This window comes from Poecilia mexicana, unplaced genomic scaffold, assembly GCF_051168715.1.
Source record: "Poecilia mexicana isolate PSO_F unplaced genomic scaffold, ASM5116871v1 scaffold_14, whole genome shotgun sequence".
In the NCBI taxonomy this organism is placed as follows: Eukaryota; Metazoa; Chordata; class Actinopteri; order Cyprinodontiformes; family Poeciliidae; genus Poecilia; species Poecilia mexicana.
The window spans coordinates 19,144,192-19,158,137 of NW_028263383.1; the positions used below are offsets into that span (position 1 = coordinate 19,144,192).

General features: G+C 42.4%; 1 protein-coding gene across 2 annotated transcripts in view; it reads left to right on the forward strand.

Moving 5' to 3' along the window:
- usp25 (ubiquitin specific peptidase 25) overlaps positions 1–13,369 on the forward strand; it is a 37,610-nt gene extending 24,241 nt beyond the window's left edge. The window contains exons 19-26 of one of the 2 annotated variants that reach the window (XM_014970918.2): positions 1,077–1,244; positions 3,908–4,003; positions 5,989–6,167; positions 6,978–7,056; positions 7,723–7,802; positions 8,692–8,815; positions 11,162–11,354; positions 12,560–13,369. In XM_014970918.2, the coding sequence (XP_014826404.2) occupies positions 1,077–1,244; positions 3,908–4,003; positions 5,989–6,167; positions 6,978–7,056; positions 7,723–7,802; positions 8,692–8,815; positions 11,162–11,354; positions 12,560–12,732 (1,092 nt within the window). In that variant the 3' untranslated portion in view covers positions 12,733–13,369. The remainder of the gene's footprint in view (positions 1–1,076; positions 1,245–3,907; positions 4,004–5,988; positions 6,168–6,977; positions 7,057–7,722; positions 7,803–8,691; positions 8,816–11,161; positions 11,355–12,559) is intronic. The other variant, XM_014970921.2, reaches the window with a different exon arrangement.
- Positions 13,370–13,946: the final 577 nt, after the last annotated feature.

Genomic DNA, 13,946 nt, shown 5'->3' on the forward strand with positions numbered 1-13,946 from the left:
CAATCTTTAGTTTTTACTCTGTTTTTAAAGTTAAATGAGCAAACATGAGTTGTTACACTGAACCTCTGGCTTTTAAATTTGGTCTGGATTAGATGGTAAAACATTAAAATTGTTGTTTTGCAAATGTTTATACGCAGAATAAGGGATTTGTACTAAAATAAATAGTTTTATTTTAAAGACTCCACAAAATATACATGGCATAGAAATGAAGACGGCTGCTGCAATTTGAGGCAATAATTCATGTCCCTTGATCAGCACTTCTTTTTTTTTTTTTTTTTTAGCCAAAGCAAAATAAATGCGATAGAAAATTGGATAGTTTGTCATTTTTATTTATTTATTTTTTACCATTAAACTTTAAGCGAATGTTATTTGCCGTCATTAGATGAATATGAAGAGCACTGTAGTTAAGTCTAATGTTAATTTCTGTACAAAAAAAACATTCTGAAGCTAAAAGGCATTTCACTTCAATCATTTTTCAAAGAAAACCTTAAAGTTAACTTATGAAATGTTTAATCGGTTTTTTTAACCACCCTAATTAACAGCATTTAATGATTAATGCATATCCAGCTCCACTCATGCCATGTATTTGAATTTTCCTCGTTTTCCCCAGTTTTGCTCATCATTCCAGAGTTTCGAGTTGGAAAACGGTGGATTTTCTCTTTGTTTTCGTTCCAGCTGCTGATAACAATGTGTTTCTCTCCACTGTTTGTCTTCAACACTAAAAGAATAATATGCAGATATTTAACCGCACAACGCGTGTCACTGGTGTCACAAGTTCCAGGCCGTTATAACGTCTAATAAAAAGTGTGTATATGCAGCTTTCACTACACTCCGTATCCCCGGCAGCCATATTGGACACTAAAATTCAGGGCCGTTTGATGAGCTGTTTTAAATCCTGCACTATTATTGATGAGGAAATATGAGTTTTCAGTTTTTATTGGGCTGCAACTGAAGATGTGTTCAGATTATGAGAGCTGCATTCTTATATTTCACCTAGTTTATTTCCCCCTCCTCCATCTAACATAACTTGTCCTTTCATCTGTCCTTCCTGTTCACCTGTTACACTTCCTCTCCAGTCAGCCCCCCCTCCCTCCACCCTTCAGCCTGAGGCCCAGATGAGCCCCGCCCCTCCCTCTGACCAGGTTAAAGAGGCCGAGGCCCCTTGCCAGCGCACCGTAGAGGTGGCCATTCCTCACGTGGGCACCTTTGTCATTGAGTCAGAGGAGGGGGGTTATGATGACGAGGTAGCTGCAGCTCCATCTCGGCTTCTCTTCCGTCTCTTCCTGCTCGCAGATGTTAAAAGGCTGTTTAATGTGCCTCCTCTTCACGTGGCTATGTATGACTCTGAGCTGTACTTTGTTCTGCTGACTGACTCAGGTCTTGGCATCAGGCTGAAAACTCGCACTGACACTAACCCTGCGTTGCCCTATCCGCAAAGCCTTCACATAAAAAATCTCCACTTCAGCCAATCTGTGTTTTGGCTCTGTGGCAGGAAGCCGTTTGCCTCTCTAGGGGAGTGTTTTCATGTTGCTTTCCTCAGCTTTCATGTCTTGGAAGTCTTATTCTATCCTGGGCTGTTAAGTGTTTTTTTTTTTTTTTTTTCTCTCCTCATTGATACCAAGGTAAGACTGCGCTGGTTATGTAAACACAAAGACGCTCGTTCCTCCTACAGCTACTGCCTGAATTGGTGTTGGTGCTTCAAGCTGGAGGTGCAAATCTTTCAGCGTTTAGTGATTTGATTCTGTCACAATTCGATACAGAAAACCTTTTCGATTTAGAAACCAGTCTTTCTATTCAAAAGGTCCAGAGATTTTTTAAAATTGTGACTATCAAGATTAAAAGACAGTGTAAGCAAACGTAACATTTATTTAAAATGATTCTAGAAGATTTCCCATCAGTTTGTGTTAAAACAAAAATTGGTTTGTGAACCATTTTTTGTGCTTAGCTGTCTGGCCCTTTCTTAGTCAAAAAGTATCAGATACTTTTTCTATGGCGGCCAGGTGGATACGTAATGCGATGCAACTTACTCGCAAACGGGAGCAGCAAAGACAGGCAACTTAACTAATTTCAAAATAGATTTTTGAGCATTTGAATTGATTCAGAATTCCCAGCAGTAGGTGTTGCAGTTCTTTATAGAATCAATTTTGTTTTTGGAGACGGTGGCGACATTTCTTAAAGGCACAGGATTCTGTCTAGCTACAGAAAGAGCAAAAATATGATTAATTTCAATTTGATTTCCGTGTTTGTTCCTCAGTCATTGATACGTACATTAACCGATTGTTGTCGTTTGTCATCAACACATACCGGTGTTGGTCTGATGAGATATTAACGACCAATATTGACTTCAATCTTGTTTCCGTTTGTTTTTCTGGAGCGTAGGAGGTTGATCACATGATGCTTATTTTATCATGCGATAGTGATTTAGTGCCAGATTGTTGGGTGTTTAACTGAAGCAGAAAAGCAATGTCTGTGAGGATCAGGTCATTTTGGGATGTTGAAAGGACAGGGAAATGTTTATATCGGTTCATATCAATTACCGGCCATAACATTAATATTGCCATCGGCACAAATATTCATATCTCTGCATCCCTAAGTAATTAATATCCTTTGCTGAAGTTTGTACATTGATTCCAATTTGTCACTTTGATGTCAATACAAATAAATTTTACTACCTGGGGGCCAAATAAAGGATCATTTTGCACTAAAATAAATTGTGCTTCCAACAAAATATGGATCTGGAGCATACAATACATAGTTTCTGCAGTGTAAACAAGAATCAGAACCATTCAGATGTATTCAGCAGCAGCCCTGAACAATTTCTATATTTGTGATTATTTATGCAAAAGTATTGTCTTTAGTGATCAATTACAGTAGGGGGGGGGGGGTTACTGTGGATTCCTATGTCTTTTCCTTCAATTGTCTACTTTGGTGTGCCTCAACCATAACATATTATTGGTCACGCATTAGCCTCCAACTAAACGGAAGATTAATGGAGAGGATGGTTGGTTGGTTTCTTTTCTTCACTATTTAGTAGTTGACTGAGTTGGCTGTTTTCCTGTGCTAATTCATGCCGCAGTAGAATGGGATGTTTGGATTTTTAGAGAACTCGGACCGACTAAACCATGTCAAATTCTAAAATCTGAACTGTAGAAAAGCCGAAGTGACATGATGCTGAGAAAAAGCATCCAAGAAGAAATGCTCAGTACTCTCCCTCCACAAAACTTCCCCTTTAATTCAAAATGCTCCTTTCTAAGGTAGTTTTCTGGGATGAATGTCCACCCTGAAACAGTCAAAATGCTGTTTGAAGGAAGAAGAGAGGACTTATCATGTGAATCAGTTTGAATGATCTGACTAGAGATCCCACACACGACCCTGACTTTATGCTCTTAGTTTGTTTTAAAATCTCAGATTTTCTTTAACCCTTGTGCGGTCTTAAGACACAGGGTCAATAAGACCCCAAAAGTCTTTTACTCTCTGCGTGGTTCGGCAGGGTTGCACTGCGCTTTTACAAGTTTTTTTTTTTTTTTTTTTTTTTTTTTGCGTGCGTGTTGTTCTGGAAACTGACGGTCTGACGGGAAAACCCCGCTACCCCACCGTCTGACTGTAACATTTGCCAAGCTCCTACTGAGATTCACTCTGAGACAGCAGGAAGGTTCAGCCTTCATCCCACGTCAGTTGCCTCGGTTTTTACACACCGTCCTTTTTGAGGAATGTGCATCCTGCCCCTGAACACACTGGCTGTGGTCCCTCCTCGTCACTAACTGTGCATGCGGTGCTGGCTAACCAATAGCATGTCCTAACTCCTGTAGGCTCTACTACACTGCCTGAGAGCCATGAAACGTGTATATTTGATCATATTTTTACTTGAAAGATATTTTATTTAACATGGTTCCTGCTTTCTGGGTAGATAATGATGACCCCCAACATGCAGGGTATTATTATGGCCATTGGCAAATCCAGCAGCATATATGAAAAGAACGGGCCTGAGGCAGCCTTTTTTAAGGTACCATCTCTCCTTATACCTCTCTTCATTCCACTATCTCTCACTTCATGCAACCATTCACCTCCTGTTTTATGATCGTTTCTGATTCATCGCAGTGACTTGAATCAAAATGTGGAACTGATATATAATGACTTATTCCACCCAGAGTCATGGAAGCCCAAAATTCAGCTTCTCAGAATATGGGAATATTACGTACGATCAGTCTTTTCTTTTTTAGAAATTGAAATGCAGAAATATTGGTCTATTGAAGTGTTTGATCAGCTTGACTGATCCGTTGGGTCAGGGGTCTCAGTGCTTCATAGAGTCTCTGTGGGGTGAGGTCAGACAGGTTTGCTGTACATTGGGCAGTGTGGGCAGGTGCCAAGTCCTGCTGAGTGGGGAGAAAAAAATCAATATCTGCATTGTGCTTGTTGGCAACATTTCCTGGTGGATGCTCCGACTTTGGCCTCGATAAACTTGATTTCTAAAGGTGTTTTCACACCTCATAGTCCGGCAGACTAGATTTGATTGGAGACCAAAATGTAAGCAAAACGGAGTGTCGTCAGATTTTAGCGGTTTTAGGATTTCTCTTTTAAAATACTGTTTCTCCTGCTAGCGCTGGACCTGCACGTTTGTTTTGGTTGTTTTTTACCTAGAATCCCACGTACTATCGTCCACTTTCTGCTTTCGGAGCAGTTTCCAGTCTGCTTGGCATTTACATACATTCATTCAAACAAACGGCACCGGCGTTCACTGCAACCAAAACCTCGGTTTGTCGGCGGGCCAGAGTTTTCTTTTTTGGTCCGTTTAGTTGAAGCAGACGAAACAGGTCTGGTGTCAACGCACCCTGATTTAAACACATTTACTTTAATCTAAAATAAGGACTTCGAGCCAATCGGCAGCAGTCTAGTTTCTCCTGACCTCAGGTAAGACAGTTCTGGTGTTGTGTGGCTCAGGAGTGGCTTGACGTAAGGATTATGACAGTCGGAGCTAACGCTGCCATGTAAGCAATAAATCAAATGGGCTCAAAAGTTTCCTTTTGCGTGCTTGTTTTCCTCGTGTTTCTTTCAACCAAAACTAAAATAAAAAATATTCCTTGACGATGGTCTCAAAATGACAATATTGTGATTTATTCCAATCATTTCTGGGGACAATTTATTGTTTGGTAAAATTTGTTATCATGACTCCTTGTAGGGTGTCAGATTTCCTGCTGGATAGCTGCCAAGTCAGCAGCCTTCACCGTGATTTAAATAGGCCACGTTATCCGTTTTCATCGGTCTGACGAAATATTCTAATTCTGTAAGAAACTGAATTTTGAGGACAGCTGTTAGTCATAATGATTACAAAATATATCACTCATATATCACTCTGTGTACGATTAATCTTTATATTGGTTTCACTTTTTGAATCTAATTCCTGAAATAAATTAGCTTCGGGATACCTTAACTTACTGAGATTCACCTAAACCATAAACCTCTCAACCCGTTAATGGAGATGAAATCCTTAATGTGAAACACACATTTGTATTTGTTTCTTAACAGTTTAAAAAAAAAAGAGTTTTATTTCAAAATGCAGGCTTTTTGCTGATTTTAAGTCTATATAGTATCGGAGTTAAAGTTTTCTGTAATTTTTAGGGGTGCACCGAGAAGCCGGCTCCAATTCCTTTAATTTTGGGAGCTCTGCGATTAGACAATACTTAAAAGTGAAACAGATTTTTATCCACAATCTTCTCTACTGTCACAAAAGTCTGAAAATCAGCCACTGTTGCCTTTTGTTCTGCCATGAAAGAAGGCATATGTGCAGTTAATAGTCACCCCGCTCTTCAGACCAAACAAAACAAAAAAAATCAGTATGGTCAGGCTTTGTAAAGATCTGTGATTGGCCAGAAAACTGCAATCGGTGCGCCCCTAGTCATTTCCCAAAGTCGGCTAAGTTGGAGAGAAGCGGTGGCCCCCTGCTTTGTTGAACTTGAACCCTGGACGTTCCTGTGCTTTGTCTCCGGTCAGGCCATCAAGCTGGAATACGCCCGTCTCCTACGGTTTGCCCAGGAAGACACGCCGCCCGAGTTGGACTACCGGCTACACCACGTCATCGTTTACTTCATCCAAAACGAGGCGCCCAAAAAGATCCTGGAGAGGACTCTGCTCACACAGTTTGCTGACAGGAACCTCGCCTTTGATGAGAGGTACGCAACACCGTTCAGGTCCATGGATTCAAATCTTATTGCACTTCTCCAAGATCGGCAGAAGCATTCAGACGACTCAGACTTTTCCCATGCATTGTCACACTATGACCTCAAAGCTTCGATATATTTTGTGATGATGCTTAAAGAGACAGATTAACACGCTGATGAAACATAAGATACTTTTTGATACCGAGCTTGGATAAAGAAGGAAGCTGGTAGTTGCAGGTTTAATTTAATAGCGTTTTACCCAATGTTGTGTTTTTGTTGGCGTCCTGCAGAGGGCAGCAAAGTCCTTAATTTTGCAGAGCACATGTAGTCCTTTTGATTTGTCAGCACAGGCAACATTTTCTTGTTTACATGAACATTTCTTCTATGATGTAAAGCAATCTAGAAAAACACGTGTATAGAAATGTTTTACTAATTTAATTTTATTTTTTTAATTACTCACCCCTCCCTTTTTTTTTATCTCTTGCATTGTTAAAGTCATTTGGGGGCGTTGTGCTTAGCTATCTCTTAAAAAGTTTTCCACTGTGCATGTTGGCCTCAATCCATATTCATGAGCACAAAATTGATTTCTCCCTTCTCCTCTATTTTGAGCAAGATAATTAGATTTATGCGTGCATGTGGCCTCAATAGGGGCCTCCGGAGGAGCGTTTCACTTCTCCTCTCGGCAGTTAAGAGTGATTCATTAGGCCGTGTTAGGGCCTTGGGGCAGCGCCGACCGTTTCATTTGGTATAGCACCTCGCCATGACTCAGCGTCTCGCTGCTCACACCGCTTCGTCTTCCTCTCACTCCCACCTCCCGCACAGATGTAAGAGCATTATGCAAGTGGCACGCGCTAAACTGGACCTGATTAAGCCTGAGGAGGTCAACATGGATGAATATGAGGTGAGAAGTGACTTTTTTTTTTCTTCTTTTTTTTTTAATCCCATTTTGTGCTGTCATATTTACACAATCTCACCGTTTCACACTGTTTGAAATGAGAACACAATTATTCCTGAATACCAGCCATTGAGTTGATACAAATGTATAGTATACAACTAAATTTAGTAGCACTTCATGTGCTGAATGTGCATGGAGTGATATAGGGGACTTTCTGCCTGTTCCACTTGTTGACTGACTTTGTGATCTTAAGGATTAAAAAATATATATATTAGTTATGACAACTATAAGTTAATAACAATAGTATATACAAAATAAATCAATGCATACTAGTAAACAGCAATATTGATCTACAAAATAACCGATTAGAAAAGCAAAGAGAAACAATAACTGAATCTGAATGAAAAAAATAAAATACAAATTAAAAGAGATTCATTCCAAATACAAACATAACCAAGTGTCTTCACAACAAAATTAAATTAACTTTTTCTTTTCTCCTCTTGCTAGCTGTTTTTCATTCTTCCCGTTTTGCCAATATTACTCGTTTTGACCAATATGGAGTCACCTGATGCAGTGTTAGATCCTCCACTGTATTTTAACAGAATATTTTCCGTCTTTGTGTTCCACAAATCTAATTTGTTTGAACTTTTTTTTTTTCCCCTCCTTTGGCAGATGTGGCATCAGGACTACAGGAACTTCCGTGAGACAACGGTGCTGATGGTGACGGGTTTGGAGCTGTTCCAGAAGTCAAAGTACGCTGAAATGCTCTGGGATTTCTCTCTGATTTCTTTGCAGTGAATCAAAAAGCAAAGCCACTGAGTCGGATACGAGTCGGGGTTCAGTAACTGTCACCGTGCACTTCCAAATTAAAACTCTAGACTCTAACATGGCATCTGCTTCAGTCCAAACTTGGAGAACATTTTGAAGTAATTGATAAAAATATTAAAACCGGCTAGGATTTATTTTCTGAAACTGTATGGATGACTGATGAAAGATTCTCAACACAGTTTGCAATCTCTTCTGTCGTTCTGCCTGTCCTTCTTTTGTTCTTCTTTTCTTTCTATCATTCTTTTTATTAGTTTTTTTTTCTTTGTTTTTTTGCCTTTCTGCCTTTTTTTTTGTCATTCTTTCGTTCTTTTTGCCTTTCTGCATTTATTTTTGTCTTTAATTTTTCTTTCTCTTTCTTTTACTCTATTTTTTTCTTCTTGGTCTTCATGTCCTTCTGTCATTTGTAACTTGACAAATTACAAACTTGTAATTTGTCAAGTTACAAATTTAAAGCCTGATCATTTTAGGCTTTAAAAAAAAAATGCTAGAAATAAATGTCAATATTTTGTATTTATTTCTTTCAAATTCTATTAATAAAAAGTACAGACAGTTCTTGAGTTTACCTGCTTTAGGACAGAATACAAACCAGAATGTCATGGGACCGTTGGGTCGGCAAAGTGTCCCGTCCCAGTTTCTCCTGCAGGGGGCACCGTTTCACAGTCATTGCCTCTCCCAGTTTGATGGCAGTGCAGACCGGGGTCACTGAGTTCTTCACTTGGATCTCTCTTTAGTTTCCAGCGTTTTCTCTGATCCAGCGTTGTTATCTGACCAGAGTGTTTCTGTGTGTGTGTGTGCGTTCGTGTTCCTGTGCAGCTACGTGGAGGCCCTGATGTACCTCATCTACTCGTACCAGTACAACAGGGAGCTGCTGCTGAAAGGCCTGTACCGCGGACACGACGAGGAGCTGCTGGGTTATCACCGCAGAGAGTGTCTGCTGGTGAGACGCTCTCCCGCCGTCCCGTTTGGAACATTACCGCAATCGCAGGACGTTATCTTCTCCCTGAGATCTGCGTGTGAAGTAGTTCATCCCTCTGATCCCCGCCTCCTCTTTGTTACTCCCTTTCCTCTCTATCAGACCTCCGTCGCTAAAGTGACTCAGCAGAAACTAACAAAGCTGGATGTTTTCCCCTCCCTGCACCCCCTCAGCGATGAGCTTGGTTACTATAATCAGATTGCTTTCACTGAGATATTGCTTTGGCTTGCTCCAAGCCCACAAAGATTCCACAGAAAGTTTTTTTTTTTTTTTTTTTTTTTTAATCTGATACTGACTGATGAAAATCCTTTCAGCGTCGTGATGTGAGCCTCTTTTCATTTCTCCCCCACAAAACGGCCTGCGCTCCGGTATTATTGGTCAGGGCCGGGTTTCCCCCCCCACCCCCTCAACCGATCCATTCTGTCCTCAGAACCTCTTCTCTCTCTCTCTCTCTGCTGCTGCACTCGGTAACCTTACACCAGCATTGTGCTCATAATGTAATCATTGTAGTGGGAATAGGAAGCAGGAGGCCCAGCAAGTGTAAACACATTACCATGAGACACAAGCGCGTCCTCAGCTAACCTCCGCCCCGGCCGGTCAGCTCAGATCCCCGGCCAGAGCGCCGTCCACGCAGCTGTTTACCTTCGCCTCTTGTTTTAATCGAAAACACAGCTAACGTTGACACAGTTAATGGACTTGGACGTTTTGCAAATCCAGCCCCGCAGCTCCTGATTCCAAACTGGCTCGCAGGAAGAAAAAGAGAGAGAAAAAAAAGGGAGAAAAAGAAAAGCTGGTCGTTCCTCGGAGAAGGTCAGCGAGTTTGTGTGTGACGACAAGACGCTCCGGGGCCAAGAACGGAAAGAAAAAAAAGAAAGAAGAAAAGCTCGTATCTGCATTCAGGCAAGGATTTCAAGACCCGCTTCAGACCCAAATCTAATAAAGGAAATGAAAAACATCTCAAGGAGGAGACAAAATAAAACGGGGCTCAGAGAGACTAGGAGGGAGGAGGAGAAAAAACTGCAAACATTAAAGTGAATCAGCCTCGTTTTCTCGTTCAGCTGCTTAAACGTTCGGATTTCACGTTTCTCTTTTCCATCGGTGACGTAAAGCCAGCACGTTTAGAGCTCGTCGGTAATATTTAAAAAAAGCTGTTTTGTTAAATTAAATGAATTATATGGCCACTCAGAGTAGAGCCACAGCAATTAATCAGCGTAATCATCGACTAAAAACTGACGCCGGATTTAATTGTCAGCATGTTGTGAAGGACGGCGGCGTCTGCTGCGTCCCCGCCCTGTTGTCTGCTAGCAGGCTGAATGCAGAGCTCTTCTTCTGAGCTACACTGACAAATGGAGTCATTAAAGTGTCTTTTTCTCATTTTTGAGTTCTGAACACAGCGACAAACTTTTGACCAATCCAACACTCTGCATGGAGCCCAGGCAGAGGTGCACCGATCGCAGATTACCGATCTTTGAGAAGCCTGTGCTGCCGATTCCCATTTTGACCGATACTGAAGACGCTCAGACGTGACCCGGTGGGCCGGTGTCTCACAGCGGAGCACAAGAGAACCGTGTTTGATTTTTAGGCCTTTTCCGACGTAGATGAGGTCAGTGGATGATATCGGCTGATCGCCAATCTCCCAAAATGAAGGAAATTAGGACCTAATCTCTTGATGCAGCCCTGCTCTGCTTTATTGGCTCCATCTGTTTGCAACGTTCCTGAAGTGCTCAGGGCTTCATTTTCCCAAAATGACTCAATTAACATCACGACCAATTAAAATCATTTTGATAATGTCTGATTAACACTTTTTGATTTATTTTAATTACTTAAAATAAAGGTGTAAAAAAAATAAATAAAAAAATCTTGAGGCGTAGTTTACTGCTAAAATAACCAGAAGTTTTATCCCTGTTGAGAGACAGGCTGATGTTTATGGAGTGCAGCGGCTGCTGCACATTGCAGGTCAGCTGGATTAACCTCTTCACTGTCCCCCTTAAAACACTTGCATGTTATCCAGTGGATTCATAAAGACGCTGGTGTCCTTGATGACAGTGAAGTTGGTTTGAAGAACACCACTAGCTTCCTTCTCGCTCCAAACAAATACAACCTCAGCTGCTTGGAAACCCATCTGGTTGCAGGGGGGGAAAAAAAAACAAAACACATTCCGTCGTTCTGTGGAAACCGAAGGAGCGCCACCCCTCGCTCTCATTAAAGCAACTCTGTTTAAACTCCAGTCCGAGCCGGGTTGCATTCGAACCGTTTATCCACCCAGTTAAACTTTTGTGTTGAACTCATAGGCTTCTCTCCTCCTCGCAGAAACTGAACGAGCAAGCGGCTGCCATGTTCGAGTCCGGAGAGGAGCCGGAGGTGGGCACGGGCCTCGGCATCATGAACGAGCTGGTGGTGCCGTGCATCCCCCTGCTGCTGGCGCAGGAGGCCGAGAAGGACCTGCTCGCTGTGGAGGACATGAGGAACCGCTGGTGCTCCTACCTGGGCCAGGAGATGGAAGGTGAGCTCTCCAGGGAATGACTTCTGGAGGTCTGAAGGGTCGGACGGGCGGAGGATCCAGATCCGGTTTCAGCGCAAACGAGGCAAGCAAGATCAGGAGACGCGCCGAGACGGGGATCAGAAGTTCGGAGGTTTTGGATCAGCGGTGACGTACCGTGGCCCTCCTGTCCATCGGAAACACTTTCAGCTGTGCAGATTAACGCAGTGTTTTGTAAGCTGCATCAGTCATGTGCACAGCTCTTGGACTTTTACCGTCAGTTAGGATGATTGCAGTAAAGCATCACAAAAAAAAAAAAGCTACTCCAAAAAAGATTTCGATTAGATTTGTCATGTTACCTCCACGGACTTCAAAGTTTATTACTGAGATGCTCCTATTTAACACCACAGCACAACATGCTGCATAGTCGAGGTGAAAGGAAAACTTTAAAACTTGTTTAAACACAAAGTGCAACGTGAATTTGAACCCGCAGAATCAATCTGGGGTTTGTCTCAATCAACTGTAAAGTTTCTGCTGAAGCTGAGCGAGGTTTGGATGGAGAGCATCAGCTGACATCCACTTTTAAGTTTTGCAAATGCCATTAATGATGAGTTCAGTAGCTGGATGGGTTCAGAGTTACCTTGTGACAATGTAATGTAGAGCTGTGCATCATGTGCGCATCTATGGTGACTAATCGTATTTCTTCTTATAACTTGAGCCAGTGGAAGCATATAGACATTAGATAGAGGTCCAAGGATTCAAGGTCATTTTCCTTCTATTCTAGCTATTTACCACTTGTTGTTGGTTGATCACCAGGTGACTTCAATCTCACAATAAAGTAGTGAGATTTGGTTATGAATTGAGAAAAATGGGGGGGAAAGTTCCAGAGATGTCCGTTTCTAAAAGGTCATCTCATATAGTATAGTATAGTCATCTCATGAACAGAAGCAAATGTGTTTGGGTGAAGATCCAGATACACTTTGCTCTGGATCGTCGGTGGGAAAGTTTGGACCGAAGCGTCTGGAGCTTTTATCTGTCCCCAGAGAGCTGCTTGTCTGATTTCCTGTCCTTTGTTCATGAAAAGCAGAAGGCAGAGCATTATCACCCAGAGCAGTCCGGTCCAGTCCCGCTGACCTCACCCGGCTTCCGCGCGGCAGAAATCCGCAAATATTTAGCTCGCGATTTCAGCCTGACGTTTTGCTCACCGCCTTCTCCTCTCTGTCTCCCAGCCAACCTCCAGGAGAAGCTCACCGACTTCCTGCCCAAGCTGCTGGACTGCTCCACGGAGATCAAAAGCTTCCACGACCCCCCCAAGCTGCCCAGCTACTCCACCCTGGAGCTGTGCGAGCGCTTCGGCCGCATCGTGGCCGCCGTCGGCCGGGCGCCCGGCGAGGGGAGATGAGCTCGGGACGCGCCGCGCCGCCTCTCCCCTCACGGACCTCCAGTCAGCCCACGCCTTCCTTCTCAGCCCAGGGGTCGCCGCTCGCTTCTCGCCGTTATTCTTCTGTTACTCTATTATTATTTTTTTTTTTTTTGCTGCTATAGGTTTTATCATCCTAAATATTATTTCCACACTTCTTTTTAAAGCAAAACAGTAGAGGAAGGACGAGGCGGGGAGGGAAAACAATATTGTGAGAAGAGTTGAAAGCAATCACATTGTGCTTCAGCTTTGCAACATAAAAAACAAGAAGCTTCAAGGTTTTTCATAGTTAATATTGTCGTTGCTGTTTGATTCAAGCTTCCCTAGCCACACTAATAATCCTTTCTGAAACCCCCCTCCCCGCCCCTCTTTGTGGAATGGACCCTCCGGTTCTCTTGCCACCTGTTTGGTACAGTATTACCATGTTTTATTTTTCTAAGAAAGTAAGGAGGAGAGCCTTCAGATGTCTCCGAGGATCTCACATGGGTCTCATGTCTTTGTGAACTGTGCCAGAACGAGATGTTTTAAGTGCTGTGGTAGACGGCCGCAGGTTTCCTGTGGCTTGTTAATAATTTGAGAGAATAAAAATTTTATTTATGGCCCTTTTAGGCCAACTAAACGATTGTTTTTCGCCTCAATTTGATCTTTATTTTGCGTCCTTTGCCGTTGCTCGTTGTGGTCACAGACATTTGGCAGGTAAGTAAAAGTTCTGATTCTAGGTTCCTGTAGGTTCTCACAGAGGAGCGGTAGAGTTTTCTATAGCTGCTCATTGGAAGTAAGTATCCACACAGACAGAAACACATTTCAAAACGGTTTGTGGCGCGAATAATAAAAATGCAAAAATAATTTCAGCCAAGTACAAATTTTAAGTCCATTGGTGGACTTCCATGAATGTAGAGCAACAGAGTCGGGCCAGGATTTTTGCTCAAACTTTGATTTTTCTATCACTTAAATCAGAATTCAAATACCTCTCCATCTTTTTCACGTTTTGTTGCGTTCCAACCACAAAATTCAACGGAAAGAAAAGAACTGGGAAAAAAAAACTGCAGCTCAGAGGAGGAGCTGCGCCTTGGAGGCGGGGCTTGGTCCACTCAGGTATTTTGCACAGCTGATTGGTTGCCACGGGAGACTTCTCTATCCTACACGAAAGAATCAAGGCAACACTCCAGGTATGATTTTGATGAGGGAATAATATA